Here is a 23621-nt window from a genome sequence, read left to right as displayed (position 1 = left end):
ACTCTCCATCTATTATAAGGTGTCTTGAACACTTAGCAAGTGATGCTTTTATAGCACACTTTACGTATTATCATTTTAATTATACTATTTTCCCACCATTAAGGGAAGAAAAACCGATTTTAGAAGGACACCGAGAAATTGCTTGTAATACATCAACTTTGTCTTATTTTGATCTTCATAGACATCAATGTAAACTAAACATTTAAAGAATCATTAATTTACAAAATCTTGCAAACCAATTACTCAATGCATTCACTGATACAAAAAAAAATGACAAAAGTCACATATCCTAATTACAAATACTTCAACACAAAATCGAGAGATGGAGGAGAGAGAGAGAGAGAAAGTTAGAAAGAGAGAGTGTGAGAGAGTGAGTGGGGAAGAGAAGTCTGTGGGTGCGAGCGAGGAGACAGAGGGTGAGACATGGTTGGGGACTAGGAAAAGCCGGAGGGTGAGCAACTTTGGTGTGGAATCGAAATCGTTCGAGGTCGTAGTGGAGGAGAGGAAAGGTAAAATGAAAGCTACTATGGTGGAGAGGAAAAGAGGGATCTCCTCGTGGGTCAAGTTGGGACCGGTGAGCCTGGGGCTGTTTCTGGAGTGCTTGCTCCTCTGCTTAGAAGAAAAGAGTAAGGAAAAATGGGAAAAAAGGTGGGAAGAGGACGGCAGGTCCTATTCGCTGTTGCGTGATGCGAATAAAGGGGGTTGTTATCTACGTCTGGGTGTGGTGGATGTGGAAAGTAAAAGGTTTAGCATTTTCATCCCTAAGGGAAGAGGGGTGAAGGGAGGATGGTCTCTAATGGCGAAGACATTACGCAATTTGGGGGTTGTCATGGATAGAAAGGAAAGGCAACAGCCGGATGTGAGGTTGTCGGAATCGAACTTGAGGAAATCCTTCGCGGAGGTGGAACAGACGCCAAGGAGTAAAGGTAAAGCAGTGGCGAAGGTGAAGATTAGGAAAGAGGCATTGAGCAGTAATTTACATAAGCTGACCCACTGTCTCATTGGATTCTGGAATCCGAACTCAGGGAGAGGTGACGATCTGCAAGGGTGGGGAACCCAAATGGCAAGTATGTGGGGATTGAGGGGTAAGCTAGGGTTGGCAAAACTGGAAAGGGGTAAGATATTGCTGGAGTTTGAGAGGTTGGAAGAAGCTAGGAAAGTTCTCAAATCTGGGGAAGTGTTGGTTGGGGGGATTTCCTTACGCGTGGAAGAATGGAGCCCCGAAACGGGGTGTGTGATGGAGGGGGAAGCTAGAAGCGAGTCCTGGGTGAGGATAGTGGGGTTACCGGTATCGCTTTGGGATCGGGACATTCTAAAAAGAGTAGGGGAGGAATGTGGGGGTTTTTTGGCAGTCGACAATCAAACGGAGAAGCTGGAGGAGCTGCAGTGGGCCCGGATACTGGTGAAGGTAAACGGTGATGAGATTCCTAGTGCGGTGGAAATCTGGGTTGATGAGAGGTGCTATGTGCTAACCCTGTGGTGGGAAATCAGACCGCTTCTGAGGATTTTTCCAACGGATCGAAGCGGGAAGAAAGCTGCAGTAGATGCCGAGGTAGGGGGTGAGGCAGTAACACGCGCGGGGAAACGCGTGGTGGAGGAGGGTAATGGCATGAGTTACGAGGTCATGATTCAGTCTGCAGATGGGATGCAGCGTCAGTCGTCTGGGTCAGGGTGTCCTTTGGGCCCTATTCGGGGCCATGGGATGTTGGGCCGGACCAGTGGAGGCGGGCCAGCGCTGGGTGGTTCTTCCAAGAAGGGCCCAGTTGAGGTCCCTTTCCCTAGCCCAAATGATTTAGCCTTTGGCGCCTTTGGGCCTGGCCCATTTTCTCTTAGTGTGGCTGGGCCAAGTAGTTACGGGCTGTGCACAAGGATGGCTCATGGGCAGACCAAGGTTAATGGAATAAACGAGGATCTTGGGCTGGTAAGGGGTCAGTATCACTCAGGGCCAGGGGGCAAAGCCCAAGCGGGAGAGGCCTCTTCTTTAGTGAGGGTAGATCCAATTGTTGTGGGAAGGCCAGTATCAGAGTTTTCCATCTTCTGGGAGAAGGATGATTTGCGTAAGCAAATTGAAAAAGAGAGCCAAGCTATGGAGAAATCGAAGACTGATCTGGCCTTAATTGAGGAAGCTTCGAGGTATGGGACTGCTCTTAATTTTAAAGGAGCATTAGTCTCTGGTCTCTCTCCCCCTCTCTGTTTTTTTCATGGTCGGACTCCTGAAAGGGAGTATTACGACTATTCTGGGGCTGTGTGTGAGGCTGGTCAGGGGGAAACGCCGTTATGTATGATCAATGCTTCAAGTCTCACGGAGGGTAAAGCTGTCTCTCGGTGGGAGCTGGTGGAGGCAAATAATGGTTGCAGTATAGTAAGCGGTGCGGAATTGAAACCAGTCCAACCTAAGCCCCATGAAGGTAGCGATTGGGAGGAGGCCAGCTGGGAGGAAAGCGATTTGGCTAGATTCAGCAATTTTTTGGGGTTCTCCACAGAGGGACTGGAGAAGGAGATCATGGATTTTCTGGGTAAAATTAGAAAGAGAAGGGAAAGAATCCATAATAAGTCTTTGCTGGAAAAATCTAAATTTGAGAGGGAGCTAAGAAGACTAGAGTGTTCTATCAACTATGAAGGAGGGAAAAGGCAGGTTGGTGGCAGGCAAGGAAGAGGGTGTCAAATATTAGAAGTCCTATGAAGTTAAGACTTCTGAGTTGGAATGTCCGTAGAGCTAATGACAGCTCCAAAAGGAAGGTGATTAAGGCCCTGATTAGGAGTCAGAGGGTGGATGTGTTCTGTCTCCAAGAAACAAAAATTCAAGCTATGTCGGAGGGTGTGGTGAGAAGCTTGGGTACGGGTAGGTTCTTAGGGTGGGGGGCCTTAGAAGCTTCAGGCTCTGCTGGAGGGATCTTGGTATGTTGGGATAGAAGGACGTTGGATGTGTTAGATGTGGAGGTGGGCCAATTCTCAATTTCCTGTAGAGTCCGGAATGTAGAGGATGGTTTTTGTTGGATGTTCACAGGCGTGTATGGACCTTTCTCTAGAGACGAAAGGGAGTGTTTGTGGGAGGAGCTAGGGGCGATTAGGGGTCTGTGGGATGTTCCTTGGTGCTTAGGGGGGGATTTCAATATCACCCTTCTTCAAGGGGAAAGAAGTAGGCAAGGAAGGATTACTGGGGCGATGAGAAGATTTGCACAGATGGTGGATGAGCTTGAGCTGACTGACCTTCCTTTGCAAGGGGGGAGGTGTACTTGGAATGGGGGTAGGGGGAGTCAGTCGTGGGCTAGGCTCGACAGATTCTTGGTGACGCAGAATTGGCTTGATCATTTCAGTGGGGTGGTTCAGAGCAGGCTGCCAAGACCTACGTCAGACCACTTTCCCATATTGCTGGAGTGTGGAGGTCTTAGGAGGGGTCCATCCCCGTTTAGGTTCGAAAATATGTGGCTGGAAGTTGTTGGGTTTAAGAACTTACTCCGGGGGTGGTGGCAGGAGACTGTGGTGAGAGGGACTGCCAGCTACAGACTGGCCTCAAAGTTGAAGGAGTTGAAGAGGAAGATCAAAGTATGGAATAGGGAAGTTTTTGGTCGGTTGGAAGCTAACAAAAATTTAGCTCTCCATCAAGTAGAGCACTGGGATGGGGTGGAAAGTGAGAGGATCCTCTCAGAAAGGGAGACTGAGCTGAAGAAAGAAGCCAAGGAAAACTATCAGAAGTGGGTGCTGCTGGAAGAAATTCATTGGAGGCAATTGTCCAGGGAACTTTGGTTAAAGGAAGGGGATAGGAACACAGGCTACTTCCATCGAATGGCAAATGCACACCGAAGAAATAATACATTGGATAGAATCAAGATTAATGGGGTATGGCTGTCGGAGGAGCAGGAGGTGAAGGAGGGAATTGTTAATGTCTTTCAGCAGCTTCTCTCTGAAGAGTCAGGCTGGAAAGCTGACATAGAGGGGCTGCATCTAAGTCATTTAAGTAGTCAAGAAGCTGGTAATCTGGAGCTACCTTTCTCTGAAGATGAAATACATTCTGCCTTGTTGGAGATGGATGGGGATAAAGCCCCAGGCCCGGATGGGTTTACAGTAGCCTTTTGGCAAGAATGCTGGGACTTTGTAAAAGAGGAGATCCTGGAGCTATTTAAGGAATTTTATGAACAAAGATCCTTTGTTAAAAGCTTGAATACAACGTTTCTGGTCCTTATTCCAAAGAAAGGAGGCGCCGAGGACTTGGGTGACTTTCGGCCGATCAGCCTGTTAGGAGGTTTGTACAAGCTTCTGGCAAAGGTGTTGGCAAATAGGCTGAAGAAGGTCCTAGGAAGGGTGGTTTCATTGGACCAAAATGCGTTTGTGAAGGGGAGACAAATATTGGATGCTTCGCTTATAGCTAACGAGGTGATTGATGCTTGGCAAAAACGTAAGGAGAAAGGGTTGATTTGTAAGTTGGACATTGAAAAAGCCTATGACAGCATAAGTTGGGATTTCCTTATGAAGATTCTGCGTAAATTGGGCTTTGGGTCTAGGTGGATGGAGTGGATTTGGTGGTGCATCTCTACTGCCAAGTTCTCTGTTCTTGTTAATGGTGTGCCAACAGGTTTCTTTTCAAGCACCAAGGGGTTGCGTCAGGAAGATCCCCTCTCTCCTTACCTCTTTGTTTTGGGTATGGAAGTGCTTAGTGCACTGTTAAGAAGGGCGGCTGTCGGGGGATTCTTTTCAGGCTGCAGATTTTGGGGGAGGGGCAGGATGGAGCTAAATATTTCTCATTTGCTTTTTGCGGATGACACAATTATTTTTTGTGAAGCAAGGAAAGAAAACATGACTTTTCTAAGCTGGATTCTGGCTTGGTTCGAGGCTGCGTCTGGGTTAAGGATAAATCTAGCCAAAAGTGAGTTAATTCCAGTTGGCGAAGTGGAAGAGATTGAGGAGATGGCTGTGGAGCTAGGTTGTAGGGTGGGGTCTTTGCCCAATGTGTATTTGGGGCTGCCGTTAGGGGTTCCTCACAAGGCTTCCTCGATGTGGGATGGGGTGGAGGAGAAGATGAGGAGGAGATTAGCCTTGTGGAAGAGGCAATACATTTCCAAAGGCGGGAGGGTTACCCTCATTAAGAGCATGTTGGCCAGCATGCCGATCTACCAACTGTCCCTGTTTCGAATGCCCAAGATGGTGGCGAGAAGGCTTGAAAAGCTCCAAAGAGACTTTCTTTGGGGAGGGGGAAGCTTGGAAAGGAAAGTCCATTTAATTAACTGGGAGGCGGTGTGTGCTCAAAAGGAGAAGGGGGGCCTTGGCATTAGGAGGATTGCCCGTTTGAACAAGGTTTTGTTGGGAAAATGGTTATGGAGGTTTGCCTTTGAAGAAGATAAGATGTGGAAGAAGGTGATTATGGAGAAGTTTGGTCAAGAGGGCCTTGGTTGGAGGACTAATGAGGCTCGTGGGACGTTTGGAGTGGGAGTTTGGAAGGAGATTCTGAAGGAAGCTGATTGGTGTTGGGATAACATAGAGTTCAAGGTTGGTAAAGGGACCAAAGTTAGGTTCTGGACTGACCATTGGTGCGGCAATGCAGCGCTGTCCCAAACTTTCCCTCTTTTATTCGAGTTGGCAGCTCATAGGAATGCAACGGTGAACGAAGTTTGGGACCCTAGCTTTGGCCAAGGAAGTTGGAATATCAGTTTCTCTAGAGACTTTAACGATTGGGAGGTGGATTTGGTTGGTAATTTGCTGTACATGCTAAGGGATTACAAAATCTCTTCAGAAGAGGATTCGGTTTTATGGAAAGGTGGGGGAAGTGGCATCTTTAGGGTTAAGGAGGCTTACAACCTCCTTGTTGCTTCGAATGATATTGTATTCCCGAATAAGGGCATTTGGGTGGACAAGGTCCCAACTAAAGTTGTGTTTTTTGCTTGGGAGGCCACGTGGGGAAAGGTCCTAACTTTGGATAGACTACAAAGAAGGGGGTGGCAGTTCCCTAACCGATGTTTTTTGTGTGGGTGTGAAGAGGAGACTGTAAATCATATTCTTCTTCATTGTACAGTGGTCCGGGTCCTTTGGGAGATTGTCTTCGTCTTGTTTGGCATTCAGTGGGTGTTCCCTGAAACGGTTAAAGATATGCTTTTCAGTTGGAGGGGTTCTTTTGTGGGGAAAAAAAGGAAAAAGGTTTGGACTTCCATCCCGTTGTGTATTTTTTGGACGGTTTGGAAGGAAAGGAATAGATTAGCTTTTAGGGGGGGATTCTTATCTATACAGAAACTCAAAAATTCTTTTGTATGTAATTTGTGGAGTTGGGCTAGGGTGTATATTGGAGAGGAGTCCTCTTCACTCATAGGTTTTCTAGAGTGGCTCGCGTCCAATTGAGGGTAGGTAGGATTGTGGGCTTTTTGTGGCTTTTGGGTTTGGCTGCTTTGTATACATCCTGTATGTTGTGTGGCTTTTTGCCTTTTTAATATAACATCTGCTTACTTATCAAAAAAAAAAAAAAAAAATACTTCAACACAAATTGATATCCCTACAAAACAATTAATAAGTGAATCCAAGATATGCTTGAAACGTGATAAGCTTATCAACTCAAAGAATGTAATTCCCCATATGAGGAAACTCATTTTAATCCTCATAGAAACCAATGTGAACTAAAAGTTTAAATAATCACTCATTTGCAAAATCCTGCAAACCAATTATCAAATGCATTCATTGATATAAAAAAAGTGAGAAAGTCACATATCTCATTTGCAAATACTCTAACACAGATTGATACCCCTACGAGGCAATTAATAAATGAATATACAATATGCTTGAAACATAATAAACTTATCAACTCAAAGAATGTAATTCCTTGAAAGAGGAAACACAAGGAAAAGTTGGCACTCTCAAAGAGCCCAAAAAATTGACTCATTAATCTAAAATTAGTGAACTCATAACCCCCTAAGAGGCACAAACAAATTAATTAGATAACCCCTAAAAAGACACATATTGAACAAATAGGCTTTAAAGAAGTACAAATTGAATGAGTAACCCCTAAAGAAGCATAAGTACCTAAAATTAATGAAATCTCAATAAGTTATGTTCACATATAAAAAATAAAAATAAATAAAAATAAAACAATTAAAATAATGAAGATCTCAAACAAGAAAATGTGAAAGAATATCAACACAAAAATAACTTGTCAAAATAAAAAGAAGTTATGCAGGCAAAGTTAAACTCATTAATAAAACGAGAAGAATTTGACTTATAATCCAAACACCTAAAGTCGTAAGATTTACTAGATATAAATGGGTATTCATACAAATGCACAATAAGAAAAACAAAAATTATAAGATAGAAAGATTGATTAGTAGCACAAGGTTTATCATAAAAATTTAGCATTAATTACGAGAAAACATATTATCCCATCACGAACATAATCATAGTTTAATTTTTAATTAATATGACAATAGGATTAGATATACATTATGTTATAAATTTTCTCTAGTGGTGCAAGCTTGGACCATTTTTTCAAAAACAATTCTATAATACTCAATTTAACAAAATTTTGTTTTTAAATTTGAAATATTCTCATACTCGTTTCCCATGTTTTTGAATTTTTTTTATAAATAACTTTTATCTAAATGTTTTATTTTCAATCATTCTTTATTTTTATATATTTTTTTAAATAATCTAAAAAATGAAATAAGATATAAATAACTAAAAACAATTAAAATATATAATTAGAAAAACACCCTATTTTCTAAAAAAGTTCTCAAAAATACCTTCTTCTCTAAAAGAAATTATCCAAAATACTTTAAATTTAGGAAACTGTTTTCTATTTTCAAAAATAGACAATTTATTTTAAAAACAGTTAACAATGGACCCTAAGTTGCTCCCAACACATCTGAACCTAAAGTGCAAAACTATAGAAATGCCCAACAAAATAAGTAACAATTGAAAAACCTTATACCTCACAAGACTAAGACCACCGTGAGCAGGCAGCAAAAGCTGGCTGAATACATATAATAATACCTTAAAGGATCAGCAGCAGCACATGTAAAACCATGCCAAGGAAGCTTATCTACATTTCCATTTTCTTTCAGTGTATCTGTACACATTCAATACAAAGCTTTGCACAAAGGAGCAACAATCAAACATGCAGCAGAAGATTGTCTACATTTTCTTCCACATCTACACAAGTTCGAGGAATGCTTTGTATAAAATATTCATAACATCCCATCAGAACCTTGGATTCTCAGCATGCTAAAACCCACATTCAGATCCACCCATATGTACAGTTTATTCAATGTTTCTGTTTTATTCTTCTTATATACACTGCTGCTCCATGCTGACCAGGAGCTACTCAGAATATCTAATAAATCACGAAAACTACTCGGGCCGGAAGCTTACCAGATTAGGGAGGTCTTTTGATTGGAGCTTCTTAATGTCATTCACAGTCACCTTGCACGAATCCAGTGTCAGTGACTTCAAATTCTTCAGTTGCTTCAGATGCTGCAACCCTGCATTGGTTATACGAGAGTTGGAAACACTCAAAGAGACCAGCGCAGTCAACCCTGCATCACATGGGAGAGTATGAGAAAAAAAGGGAACATTGGAAGGATAGTTAGCATGTATGGTTACGAGAATACAGAAACCCAAGCTACAGGGTAAAAATATAGAAAGAGATATCATCATCATCATCATGGCAATTGCAATTTTATTCTAGAATCTATACAGAACTGCAGACTCCCAAGTTCCAAGCTTGTTCCAGTATATGATTGGAGTGAAGTAACCCAATAACCATTATTTCCAGTTCAGGCATTGCTCCTAATGCAAAGGGTTCTCAAGCTCAAACGAAATTTAGCATTCAATTCTAGGACAGCCAAAAGATGAAACCATGGACAAGCATGTTCTACCAAATTTTGGCAGTGCACTCTCTAAGTTCGAGAATTTGGAAGAGGGAGAAAACGCTTCAAGGTTATAATGCATGAAATGGGTTTCCCACTGAGAATTAGATTCTGTGAAGCCATTCCCATGCACATAAGTCAGGATTGACCAAATGATGTCACATTTATCTTTACAGAAATCCTCACCTAACATAAATTAAAAAAAGTTTAACAGAAAAACAAAAAATGGAAAAAATTCTGCATACTTTCCAAGACAGCTATATGGTATGATATTCTTCGATCCAGCAAATTGAGTTTTACTATAAGCAATTATCGATTCTTCAAATAAAGAGAAGTAAACGCAAATACCAGAAATCAATTCCAAGCTTTTATCAGTCAGGTTGCAATTCTGTGATAAGTTTAGCACTGTGAGGCAAGTAAGATCTTTAATGTTCTTCACACCAGCATCAGTTAATCCTCCCCCACATATCTCCAATGACTGCAGATTCTTAAAGTCTGATTTGACACCCAAGAAAAAAAAATAGGGGAAAAATTAGTACAAAGCAAAAGCTTACAGTGCACAGGCAGTAACTTTTTTATTCTTTCTCACATTCCTAAAGGATAGGTCAGAAACAAGTAGAACTTAAGGGTGCAACTCATTCCCAAGAAAGCAAAATACCAGCACCAGCACAGAAATAGAACTTTAATATGCTGTATAAGAGTAATTAATATGTGATTAACAGTTGCACTATGGTTCTTCAAACAGGAAGAAACATGATAAAACTACAAAACAAATTTAGGGCCCCTGCTCAAAACATATCAATCACAGAAAATAAAGGAATAAAGATGGAAAAACAGAATGCAGGAAACAAGAGCTTAATGCAGAACTCAAGGCAAAAGGTTTTTCCTTGTCATGGAGCTCAATGGTTTTGTTAAATCAAGCCCAATGTGAAGTTTGTCTCTATTTTTCTCTATTTCCTTCTCTCCTGATAGTATAATGTTAGATGATAATCCACCAACCTTTGCATATTTTCATGGAGGCAGTGAGGGCAGCAAATGGGTTTTTACTCCCATATACGCTCTCTATGCACATGGAAGCAGCTAACATATTTCTAAAACATTGCTTTGTACTTAATCCACCATAAGTAGTAAGTTTAGAAAATGTTGTGGCAGAGGTCTGGAATAGAACTGTTTTCTATTCAATGCATTATGCTATTCATGACTCGTTCCAGGCATAACCAATCCAGGATTAAAAGGAATTCAATAACATACCCATAATACAAGTGCAAACCAGCATACAGAATAACAGCCAGTAAAACAGTACCCTTGGATGTGATATATCAATCAGATACCCTTATCAAAGAATTCCTTTTAAAGAAAGAACAATTTCTCACTTATAGACACAGAAGCTCATGGCAGAACTTTAAACCGTAATAAATAAAACTGCATTTATAAGATATTATTTTATCAGCACATGAGATCAGGGGACCGAACATTTGGTCTTAAGGAAGTACAAGATTGCAGCATTACAAACAAAAGAATCAATCTTTGCATACTTCTTAAATAGCTTGTGCCTGAATCTGTAATTCGAGCTCCAAAAAGATCCAAATGAGTCAGTCCAGTCAAACCTGCATCAGCAGAAGCAGAAATATGCAATTAATAGCATGCATCTATGGCATCAGATTGAAATAATCACATCTCCCAAAGAAAGCAGATGGTAACTTCCCAAGGTGCCAGGACTCAGATTTTTGCTCAGCAGGTTTTAGCATTTAATTCTCATCATCAATTTTTTTTAATATGATGTCTTATTACTAAAACTTAAAATAAAAAAGTTTTAATAATTTTCAATACCATCATTCCCACACCACATTCCTAACGATTAACAGGGCAAACATGAAACAACCAAGGACACCTCAAAAATAGGCATCCATGAAATGCAGCAAGACTCTGTAAAATATGTAACTGAACTTGGCAAGTATGTTAAAATTTCACTGGAAAAAAATAAAACTAAATAAAACCAGTTGCCATAGATGATATTCAGGTTCATGATACTCTTCATGGAAATATCTTACATTCTCCCTTTCCTAAGAAGCAGTGCGTTTAGGCTGGCACTAAAGACCTGTGATGTACCGCTAAATGGTAATTCTTAAAGGACCCATAATGTCATTCCATACTAGTCTATCAAAAAAAAAAAAAAAAATTTGTTCCATACTGCCATTTCAGCCTATCTGCCTTATGATGAGAAAGACCTCTCCTAGATAAACTACAGATGAGCAAAGGACTTGTGGAACAAACCATAAAATATTAGTCAGGTACAGAAGAAAATAGCAATCCCAAAATAATTTAGAGAAGACAATGAACACTTGGTCAGAATATCCTCATTAATTGTCCAATAAATAACGGACAGATTGATTAAATGTGATTGAATAGAGATATAGAGAGAATTGATCCGGTAAAAAACACAGTAGTACACATGCTTGTATCCAAAATGAATTGGGCAAAGTACTTTAATGCATCTTGAAATACAAAGCAAGTGCCTGATACTTGCTAACCCATTTTCTCGGTAAAGAAGTTCATTTGTCTGATCATGCCATATATCTTTCTCTTTTTTATATACCAAGTGTGTCACCATGTAACCACCTTAGTTTTATTTGAAGGACATGACTTGCAGTTATATAGGTATACCTACTTAACTCCCCTAAACACTTGTGTCAACTCAGCAAGAATACAATTACAGATTACATTTAGTATATCAAGTCTAAAAAGGACCAACATCAATTCATGAGTCATAAGATAACCATATGCTACATATGACAATACAAAACTCCAATTCCAAAGCATTTGTGACATATGTGACTTATTCTGTTTTAAGTACAAGGAATAAGAATTTGATGCCAGCAGATTATCAAAATCCAATGTCAACACTGATCCTTCACCCTTCTATAAGAATTCAGAACATAGCAATAAAGCTAATGCTATCTCATATGGAACAATTAGGCAGCTCTCAATGTGGAAATGCCTAAAAACCTAAATGATCAAAGCATCTACACCAAATAAGAAAGCACGTTTACAAATTATGCATTTGAAGGCTTCACATGCATTATCAAATAATGGGAATGCAACATCCACCAAAATACACTTACTTGTAAGAGCTGCAAGGCCAGCATCTGTAATCTGGCGAGCATCCAGATTAAGTGATTTAAGAGATGATAGAGCAGATAATTTTCTTAAACCACTGTCTGTAACTGCAGTGAAAGACAGATTTATACTCTCCAGATTTGCCAAACCTGCAAGAAAAGATGAAAGCAAAATTTAGTTAACTCAGAATATACATCCTCTAATTACTGACTACTTTTTGTGTTCATAGTAAGCATATTGACGATAAAGTTGTCATTTCATCTCAAACCTGCTGATTAATACCTTCCATATTACATATTAACAAACAAGAGTATGGTATAGAAGAATGGAATTAGGGAAGTTGTGATTTTGTAGAAGAGAATTAGGTAATCCTGTAATCAAAGGGATTTGTTGTAATTGACGTAGGAAAGTTTCTAATTTAGGTATTAGGATTTTTTTTTTCGTTTTTTTTGTGTGAGAAATTTTTCAAAAAAAGAATTTTTCACCCTTTATTCTTCCATCTCTCTTCTACATGGTATTAGAGACCTAAGCTAGTGAAATTGGGAGAAGAATTATCTTCGGCCCTCATTGCCGAGTTCAGTGTTGTGTGTGTGTGTGTGTGTGTGTGTGTGTGTGGAAAATTTAAAAAAAAAAAAGAATTTTTCACCCTTTGTTCTTCCATCTCTCTTCTACATGGTATTAGAGACCTAAGCTAGTGAAATTGGGAGAAGAATTATCTTCGGCCTTCATTGCCGAGTTCAGTGTCGACCTTCATTGTCGACTTTCAAAGGTCTCCTTTACCTGAATCACGCCCCTTCTGCAATAGCAAGTGTGTTGAAGCAAACACAAGTCCTTTTCAATGTTGCTACCCTTGTCTCTACCTCACCCTACCGTTGCGCCACTAAGGTCGCACCGTTGCCTTCTAGCCATCACAACAAGCACAGGTTGAACAGTCTTAGCCTCTCACAGTGCCTTCGTCTTTGCGTCATCTTTAAGCCATCAATCACCTTGTGCCGACGAAAATCATTGTCGTCATCACTGATTGCAAGAGAAACCCTCCTCATTGTTGCAAACAAAGTTCGCGAACACGTCATGAGCACAACAGAGCCTTCGTTAGGACTTCAATTGTTCCCGTGCTATCGATATCGTCAGAAATTGTGGTCCGACATTACTTTTGTGGTCACCGAGAGAACCAAACCTCTAACGCACTGTTGCGGTTGTCTCCATCTCACATCCATAAGCTCTACAAGTGGTTTCTATAGGTTACCCCCATAAGAGCCTTTTATATTTCCAATAACAGGTTTCTATAAGTTACCAATTACCCTCCTGTAAGATTTTATATTTCACCCAAAAAAAAAAATGTCTTAAGATATGAGAAACCACCCCTATCACTCCTTAATCTGAAGGAGTGATTACCAATCACAACACAAGAGAATTGCATAACATTCAAGCAACATACAAGCTTAATGGGAAGAATTATTTAAAATAATCACAGCTTGTTCATACCTTTCTAAAAGGAAAAGGGAAATTAAGTCATCTCTTGGAAACTGGACCAAGAAGAGGAGACGCTCGGTTTGATGCCTAGGAAGAGCAAGACTCAATGATCACGGCATGGTTGTGAAACTCAATGACGCCTGAAATTAGTGACACTAGTATGTTCTTGACAACTGCTAAAGACATCTAGGATACAGTTCACCAGACATACTCAAAGGCACTAGATGCAGTACAAGTGTACAAAATTAAAGTCAAGGCCAGAGCAGTGAAATAGGAAAACAAGGCCGTCACAGAGTATGATAACATGTTAAAAAACCTATGACAATAACTTGATCACTATCGATGCATTGAGAGAAAATGCTCTGAAGATGTCGCAATCCTAAAGAATTATATCGAAAAAGATCGAGTCTATAATTTCTTAGTTGGTCTCGATGCTAAGTTTGACCCAGTTAGATTTCCAATTCTAATCAAAGAACTTCCAACTTTGAATGAGACAATCTCTATTATTCAAGCAGAAGAAAGCAAGAGAAGTGTCATGCTTAAACCCTAGAATATGGAAGGCTCAGCTATGGTTGCTAACAAAGGGAGTGATCAAAAGGCTAGCAATACTGATAACAAAAAGACTGATCGATCAAGAGCTTCAAACCGTGAAAAAAGGGATAACTTATGGTGCACTTACTACCAAAAGCCTAGACATACATGGGAGAAATGCTAGAAACTTCATGGTAAGCCAACTACATCCAACAAAGAATGGGATTACAATGGAGGGCAACAAAGGGATAATGGGCAAGCCAACTTGTCCTCTGCTCAACCAGTTGAAGAAAAATCCCCAGAACAAAGTGGATTCAATCAAGCGGAGATTGAAAAATTAAAAGCTTTGTTGGAAACTCTTGATAAACCTTCAAGTTAGAAATCTTTAGGTACCTACTCATTGGCACTTTCAAGTAAGTTTCTTATTTCCATTGGATTAAAAGTCTCATATGAAACCTTCGCCAATTCTTGGGTTTTAGATTCATGCGCCACAAATCACATGACTCATTCATCACACCAATCTAACAACTATAACTCTTGTCCAAGTAGTAGAAAAATAGTCACAGCAAATGGTTACATTAACCACTATCGCGGGTGTGGGAGATGTTCAAATTAGTCCTACACTCGCACTTAGAAATGTGCTTCGTGTTCCCAAATTGTCCACTAATCTTGTCTCTATACAAAAGCTTACACAAGATTTAGGTTGCAATGTGACATCTTAGCTAGCCATTGTGCATTTCAAGACCAGGACTTGGGGAAGATGATTGAACATGTTAAAGAATGAAACGAGCTATACTACCTTGAGACATCAAGCAAGTTATCGGTATCTTTTCTTTTTGAGCACCACCTTGTTAATAAAGAAAAAATCTGGCTTCATCATTGTAGACTTGGACATCCGTCATCTAGAACTCTTACGATTGTGTTTCCTTCTTTATTTAGGAAATTAGATGTTAAGAGTTTCCATTGTGATCTATGTGAACTTTCCAAACAAGCATTCAACCTTCCCCACCAATAATAATAAAAGAAGTTCAGAGCCCTTTCATCTAATTCATAGTGATATTTAGGGTCTTTCCCCTGTTCCTAATATATCTAGGGCACGTTGGTTTGTGTCTTTCATCAATGATTGTACTAGGGTCTCTTGGATTATTTTACAAACACAAATCTGATGTAAATTTTGTTCTTCCAAACTTTCATAACATGATAAAAAACCAATTTTGTGTCACTATCAAGAGGTTTCAGTCCAACAATGCCAAAGATTATTTCAATCAAGTCCTCACTCCATACTTTCAACATGAGGTAATAATTCATGAGTCGTCATGTGTCAACAACCCATAGCAAAATGGAGTTACTGAGAGGAAAAACGGTCACCTTCTTAATACAACACGAGCTTTTTTGTTTCAAAAACATGTGCCTAAAACTTACTAGGGGGGAGTCATCCTAACCACTACACATCTCATAAACCGATTACCTTCCAAAGTCTTAAGTTTCAAAAGTCCCATGGATATACTTTCATTGTTTTATCCTAATATAAGGATCACAAACCATCTCATTCCTAAGATATTTGGGTATGTCTCCTTTGTGCATGTTCACAATCCAAACAAGGGAAAATTGGACCCAAAAGCAATCAAACAGTCAAATGTATTTTTGTAGGATATTCCTCAACTCAAAAGGGGTACAAGTGTTACCATCCACCTTCCAAAAGGGTTTTTGTCTCAGCAGATGTCCCTTTCAACAAGAGTGAGTCCTATTTTCCTGTTCCTTATCTTCAGGGGGGAAATTCCATCAAGGAAGACAAGGATTGGGATTCCTATCTCATCAATCTCTTTCTCATTGACCCTCCTACAGTCTCTAGTCTAGTGTCTTATCAAGTATCCGTACTCGTACCGCAATTCTCTGAACCTCCAATATCCTTACCCCACTTCTCTGAACCTGAGTCATGGCCACTTGAGCCTGCTCCTAAGAATCGAATGACTGGCCAAGTGTACTCAAGGAAGAAAGTTGCAATTCCTAAACTTTAATTTGAAGCAGCTTCTAGAAATGAGGTAATAATTTCTCATCCTTCCTCACAAACCAAGTCAACTTTAATCTGAAAAATATATTGATCAAAATCTCCCTATTGCCATCAGCAAGGGAACGAGAGAATGCACTAAACGCCCTTTGTATCCATTTTCCCATGTTGTGTCATTCGAAAAGTACAAAGCAAATGGGACATTACAAAGGTAGAAGGCAAGACTAGTGGCTAAAGGATACACTCAAACATATGGTGTGGACTATCTAGAGACATTTGCTCCAGTTGCCAAAATGAACACAGTCATAATTTTGTTATCCTTGGCAGCAAATTATAACTAGGATCTACAACAATTTGATGTCAAAAATGCATTTTTGAACGGAGATCTTGAAGAAGAGATTTATATGGAAGTCCCTCCTGGATTTAGTAGTGACCTAGCCACAAAAAAGGTGTGCAAACTAAAGAAAGCTTTAAACGAGCTGAAACTGTCTCCAAGGGCATTTTGGAAGGTTTGCAAAAGTGATAAACATATAATACAAACAAAGTCAAAAAGATCATACATTGTTCATCAAGTATTCAGCGTTAAGGGGAGTTATAGCTCTTTTGGTATATGTAGACAACATCATCATTACGGGAAACGATGAACTAGAGAGGCAGACTTAAACAATGCTTGACTAAGGAATTTAAGATTAAAGAGTTAGGAAGGTTAAAATACTTCCTAGGAATTGAGGTTGCACATTCTAAGCGGCGAATTTTTATTTCTCAACAGAAATATGTAACAAAACTTCTTAAAGAAACAAGAAAGTTGGTGTGTAAACCAATAAGCACATCAATAGATCCCAAACATAAACTTGGAGAGGTTGAGGAAGACATTGTGGTAGATAGAGATGTATGAACGTCTAGTAGGAAGACTCATTTATCTCTCTCACACAAGACTGGATATAGCATATGTTGTGAGTGTGATTAGTCAATTCATGCACGGTCCAAAGGAGGCTCATCTGCAAGCTACTAACCGAGTACTACAATACCTTAAGAGGTCTCCAAGAAAGGGCACCCTATTTAAACAAAGCTCAGGATTAGTCATATGCAAATTATGTTGGATCTGTGGTCAATAGAAGATCAACTACTGGGTATTGCACCTTTCTTGGTGGAAATCTAATGACATGGAGAAGAAACAGAGTTTTGTGGCAAATTCCAATACCGAAGCAAAATTTCGAGCAAATAACCCAAGGAGTTTGTGAACTACTATGGTTTAAGATTATTTTGGAGGATTTGAAGATTAAATGGGATTGTCCAATGAGACTTACTACAACAATAAATCTAAAATCAGTATTGCACATAATTCAATGCAACATGATCGAACAAAACACAGAAATTGATAGGCATTTTATCAAGGAAAACTAGATAGTGGATTGATCTGTACTCCTTATGTATCTACTGACCGTCAATTAGCAGATATACTCACAAAAGGTTTAAACAATACAAAGTTTCAAGAAGGTGTATCCAAGCTGGGCATGGCAGATATATGTATTTACCTTTTCAAGTGCATCTCGAAGTAGTTTATAGAATTTTAAGATACTTGAAGAATACACCAGGAAAATGACTATTTTTTAAGAAAAATGAGTAACGGGGAGTTGAAGTATACATGGATGCAAACTGGGTTGTCTTTGTAACTGATAAGAGATCGACCTCAGGGTATTGCACGTTTATCTGGGGAAAATTGGTTACTTGGAGAAGTAAAAAAACAAAGTGTGGTAGCCAAAAGTAGTGCATAGGCAGAATTTAGAGCGATGGCACATGGGGTTTGTGAAGTGTTGTGGCTTAAGCAAGTCCCAAAAGAGCCAAGACAACCAACAATCTACCCTTTGAAGCTTTATTGCGATAATATAGCTACAACTGGCATTACACATAATCCAGTTCAGCATGATAGGACTAAACATGTGGAGATTGATAGACATTTCATAAAGAAAAAACTTGAAGCTGGTATTATATGCGCACCTCATTTGTTCCAACTACCCAACAACTGGTTGACATCCTAACCAAGCAACTTCATAGACCAGTTTTTGAACATCTAACAAGCAAGTTGGATATGATAGATATACATGCACCAACTTAAGGGGGAGCGTCAAGAATCTACGAATATTGTTATTTAAATGTTTATCCTTAATTTAAATTTTAATATTTATCTACTTATTATTAGTTTGAATTAGAGTAGAATATAGAGTTTGAATTAGAGCAAAAGTCTAACATTACTCTAAATTAGAGTAGGAGATAGAGTTTGAATTAAAGTAGAGGTCTACTATTAATCTGAATTAGAGTGGAAGATAAGGTTTGAATTATAGTACAACTCAAATGTGTTTGTATATAAATATTCATCATCATCAATAAGAATGAGATGTCATATTTTTCTCTTATCTTCTTTCTCAATAAAACCCATCACCTCCTTTTCACCAAATCATAACTCAATTGCCAAAAATCCAAAGAGAAACCATCCGGTCCAACAGCCTTGTTCCCATTCAACTCTAACAGTGAACTATACACCTCTAAAACGGTTCCAGTTATATCCTTCCCTCAATCCTTAATTCAAGGATCCAGCTTCTACTCAATGATTTTGATAAATTCAATGTTCCTAGTCCCCCAAATCCAAGTTACAATTTTCTACTCAATTGCCTTCCATCTTGACAAATTTAAGCAAGTATATATATTAAAAACATCAAAAGGAGGCAAACCCAATAAAACACGGGTTGGGGATGGGTGTGGGTATCCTAGGAAGCACAAAGGAACAAGAGAACCAAAGGAGAAGACCAATAGCAATAAAAATCCCCAAGCATTAAGTCAATCCATTAACAGCCTATTCCAAACATTTTAAGGAAAAAAATCCACCTCCCTAAAAAATCATTGAACAATTAAACCAAAGACCTGAGGAATATACTTTTCAACATTTAGACAGCAGCTTTCCAGATTTCTGCTTCCTCTTTCAAATAAAGCTAGCACATAACTAAAAAGGGAATCTTTCACTTGATGAAGCAAAGCATAAATAGTCTCCCAAAGATGGAGAGCAATGCAATGAAGTAGGTTACAGCTAGTAGAACACTGGCATTAACAGCATAAACAACACCATTTTCAGGACATGCCCTTTTTTCATCAACCGGTCAATGATAAGGATTTTAACCAAGAATGTTTTCCATAAGAAACACACATTAGATGAAAAGCTTGAAAACCAAACCATCATAGTCAGAAAAGCAGCAAAATTCCTGGGAGGAACACCTCAAAGAAAGATTTGACCAAAACGAAAACCCTGTAGTCAAACTCCATGAACGAAGGTCCTCCTTTTACTCCCTAATGCAATAGCTATTGATGCATCCATAAAAGAAACCACTGCCTTGAACTCCCAATTACAAAGATCTCTAATAGAACATGGAATCTAGTGCCATCATCACTCCTTTCTAGACTCCAGTGCTCGACTTAGCTCCTTATTGATTGCAGAAGAAAATGGAGCTGAAAATTGATCCTTCAGAGATGCCTTCCTGCACCATATGCATATTACCAGAAACTAGTCCACCAAGTATTTCCTGCAACCATCAACAATACAAGTGAGGGCTTGAAAACCATCCTAAGTCTCCCTTATATCTCACTAAAGCCCCTTCTCATGCCTCCAAAACCATCTCCCAATCAAAGTCCTCTAGAGATCAAGCTGGCTCTGATCCTAAATTCTCCAAACACCATAGGAGAACACAAACAAAACTACTTAACCAAATGGACTTTTTCCTCTTCTTTTCTGTCCACCAATAGGAAGTCTCTCAAGTGTTTTTCTAGTCTAATGCAGGTCAAAACCAGAAGAACAAGGGAAGACATGAAGGAAACTGGCAAGGTCAAGAGGTTGTTTTAATCAGGGCAAGCTTACAACCCTTTGCTTTTTATAGGCTTTTAAAAAGGGGGTGCAACACAAGGACTTCCAAAGGGATCACCCATCCTAATACTACTCTCACCCACACATGCTTAACTGCATAGTTCTGTTGTCAATCAGTGCATTAGAAGCTTACAACCCTTGAAAAGCGTTCTCTTTGAACAAGTAAGAAACTTCTCAGTTCCCACCACTAGGTCCCAAACCACAGTAGATCTGAACAATGCAACTAATAGTAACCCCAAACTTGAAGCAGGTGCATTTTACACCTAAAAAGAAGCCAATAGCTCCACATTTAACACATTTACTTCAGGATGTCTCAATCTTTTCCAACCTAACTTATAAGTTCATATTACCTCAAAGCAGAAAAAAAAATGCAGCTAAGATCCAACTGCAGCTCATATATATATATATATATATATATAGCAAATAATAAATGAGATGTTTCCATTCCCCTACCCACCATGTTCATCCACATGGTAGCCTCTAATGGATAAAACTCCACCTATGCCAGAGGATGCCCCAAAAAGGTTATATTGTGCATCTTCCTGCTAATTAAAACCATATTCTTTTAGGAATCCTTAAAAAATCATTTTTATTCACCCTTTATCATATCAAAGACGATGATAAGGTAATTATCTCTCAGAACAAGAAAATGTGCAAGCTTGCTAAAAAGTCAAAACATTTGTGATTCTAAGCTAAAAGAAATCCCATATACATAATTTTGGCAAGCAGTGAGTCAGTTTAGATGAAACAAAATCTAGGAATACTTGCCTATAAAGAAAATGAAAACAAGACGTAGGAAAGCAAAATTAGCAACGAAAAATATACATAAACACAAAAGGAACCACTCAATCATACAACATAAAAAGCCATATATTTGGATGCAGGGCAGAGATGCAATCACTAATCAAGGATCCTCTATGCCACATGATCATGGCCTTGTGGAAAGTATGAACTATGCCTTCCTCAATTAGGCATTTAAAACTTGATTGCCTACCAAGATGACTCAATGGGAATGTAGATGCAACTGTGGCCTATAACCAGCTGCCTTACCATAAAACCTTCCACTACAAGTCACAGCTTCTTTACCAACATCCCTGCCCCATCAAAAAAACTCAGCTGTACCTACTAGATCTTCAGCAACTTACATGGCATTATCATGTTACTCTTAGACACAAATAAACTTAATTTTAGGCATCAGGTGCAACCACAAATACATATCTACTTAAGTACATATATTCATATATATGGACAGCAAAAACTAGTTTGGTGAACTATCAAATTAATAAAAAGTGATAACCTTCAGTGCCAGAAAAGAAATTCCCATCAATAAATTATATTATATAACTTTCATCAAAAATGGACATAATTCTATAGATTGCATGCAGAAGACAACGTCTAACCAGAAAGATGACGAAGCCCATTGCTTCCAACTTCAGTATCGGACAACTCCAAACATTTCAGATGTCGAAGGCCTGAGCTTCCGAAACAAAACAATAGAACCATAAGAATTAGCACAAACCACGAAAACATAAAAGTGACTACTATAGGCATACAAAAGGGACAACCACATAGGAAAAGTTAAGATTATCCTATCATTTAAATAACACTCATAATGCTTTTCAAAAATAATCAATCAGCGGTTGATTGTCATATATTGAGGGAAAAAGCATCACCAGGTTTCTTATACTAAAACCTAACTAAAAAATAAAGAGTCAAATAGCCAAATAAACAAAAACCAAAATCTACATAAAGAGAATTCTGAAACACATCAACAAGAGGTTAAAGAAACAGAAAAACTTAACTATCTAGCCTAGAAATTGTTTGGAAAAAATACAACAAATCAGAATAATGTAGGAAAACCCTTGGATGGTTGCCTACAATCCAATAGGTGGGCTAGGGTTTTTTATTTTTTAGAGTTTAAGGAGAGGAACAATGGATAAAGTTTATGGTAGACAAAAATAAAATAAAAAATATAGAGAAAGTAGATACTGGGATGAAGAGATAGAAACTTTAGAATCTCACTAAGGTCTTGTAGGAGTCTCACCATTGAAAATTGAAAAGTATGCAAGAAAACATGATATTATTAATAATCAATTCATTACTTTAATTTACATCAATTAACCTTATTTATAAACTTCTCTAAGAAATCCAAAGTCTACTAGGATTCTAGTAAGCCATTATGACTTTAATTCTAATTGTCTTATAACCCAATTAATTAATCCTAATTTGATTCCAACAAATGCTAATTCTAATTTAATTCCAATTAATACTAATCCTAATTTCAATTGTAACTAATATCAATTCCCTTCTTGGTGTATATCTTGGAGATTCATCCTCATCACATACTCATTTTACCCTGTAATACTCCCCCAAACATAAGTTCAAACATGAATCCAATTTTGTACTTCCATTTTCCTAAATAAAGAAGACAATGACCCTGATTCCTAATAAATACAATTTGACCCATCAACTTCACAAATGCAATTTCGAAGAAAAAATGTCTTTGATCCAATAGAAATCAACTAATTCCATAGTATTTTATCTGGAATTTTGTTAGGACAATGAGGCTTCATTGTAAATTGGCAATTTTGTTCCTTTTTATTTTCAAGAGGTGGAAAAAACATTCAAGTATTGTGACCGCTCAAGCGCTTAACTAGTGCTCAAGCGACGGGTAAGTGCACTCAAGCATTCATGCAAAATCTGGAAGAATATTTTCAGATTATTCACGCAAATCAAGTTTAAAAACTTCAGGCTACCGATCCCCTAGGGCTTGAAGGCCTATATAAACCCTATTATAACCAATTTTAGGGAGAGAAACTTAGAAAGATTCACCGAGAGGTTTAGCCTAACTTGCCATACCATTTTCAATCTCTCAAGAAGGATTCAAAGTGTTGAATCTTCAGTTATTGGATGACCTGCATCCCTTCAATGAGGTTCAAATATATTCACTGGAGCAATTGGAGATTGTTGGGTCACGCACATGGATCAAGTTGTAGGTTCTAGAGAATAAGTCTTTAGGGTAAAGCAGTTAGGTAATTTTGTATCTCATATAGTGAATTTAGATTTGAAACCTTAGATCCCATGGTTTTTTATCTCCACGGTTAGCGTGGGGCTTTTCACGTAAAGATTCTTGTGTCTCTTGATCTTGTATTTGATTTTGGATATTTTGTTTATCCTTGTTATCTCGCAGGTTAAAATTGGGTTAAACACCCAACCCCCACCCCCTCGCCCTCGCCCTCCCCCTCCCCCTCCTTCCCTTCTGGGTGTTGCCCTACTGGACATTGTTTTTTCACATTTGAAATGATTCCATTTCTTTAATTCCATTGCATAGGTAAGGTTATTCTTAGGACTCCATGAATGATATCATTGGAATTTGTAAGCCTTTCCAGTGCTTTGTTGTGATGACTTCATTTTGCATTTATGTAATGCATTTGGGCCTTCAAAGATATTAAGAAACCAAGTAAAAGAAAGTCTATTTACATAGCATGTCAACAATATCTGAATTTTATTTTGACTGTGCAATTGAAATTTTATTTTAAGAGAACTCTTTACATAATGTAGTGATCCGTAGTCTAGAACAAAGCTACAATGTTAAATCACCAAGAGAATAAAAGTGGGCTTCCATGGAAACCAGAATGGAAGGCCATCCATTTGTTACTGTCTAACTCTTAAACTCTTATGCTTTCAAAGAAATATACAAAAGGACACGTTTCAATATGATATGACTGCTTCACCTGATATT

The 23621-nt window shown here is 38.6% G+C and overlaps 1 protein-coding gene across 5 annotated transcripts in view; it reads right to left on the bottom strand.

Moving 5' to 3' along the window:
- Nucleotides 1-7988: 7988 nt before the first annotated feature.
- Nucleotides 7989-23621, bottom strand: part of LOC100265253 (uncharacterized) — a 42000-nt gene continuing 26367 nt past the window's right edge. For all 5 annotated transcript variants that reach the window (XM_059739647.1, XM_002270136.4, XM_010656546.3 and 2 more), the window contains 5 exons: nt 21280-21351; nt 11963-12106; nt 10376-10447; nt 9189-9335; nt 7989-8507 (listed from right to left, as the gene is read on the bottom strand). In XM_059739647.1, coding sequence (XP_059595630.1) covers nt 8323-8507; nt 9189-9335; nt 10376-10447; nt 11963-12106; nt 21280-21351 — 620 coding nt within the window. In that variant the 3' untranslated portion in view covers nt 7989-8322. The remainder of the gene's footprint in view (nt 8508-9188; nt 9336-10375; nt 10448-11962; nt 12107-21279; nt 21352-23621) is intronic.

This window comes from Vitis vinifera, chromosome 9 (genome assembly GCF_030704535.1).
Source record: "Vitis vinifera cultivar Pinot Noir 40024 chromosome 9, ASM3070453v1".
Taxonomy (NCBI): Eukaryota; Viridiplantae; Streptophyta; class Magnoliopsida; order Vitales; family Vitaceae; genus Vitis; species Vitis vinifera.
The sequence above is the reverse complement of the archived record's forward strand: the minus strand, read 5'-3'. Positions and strand labels throughout refer to the sequence as shown.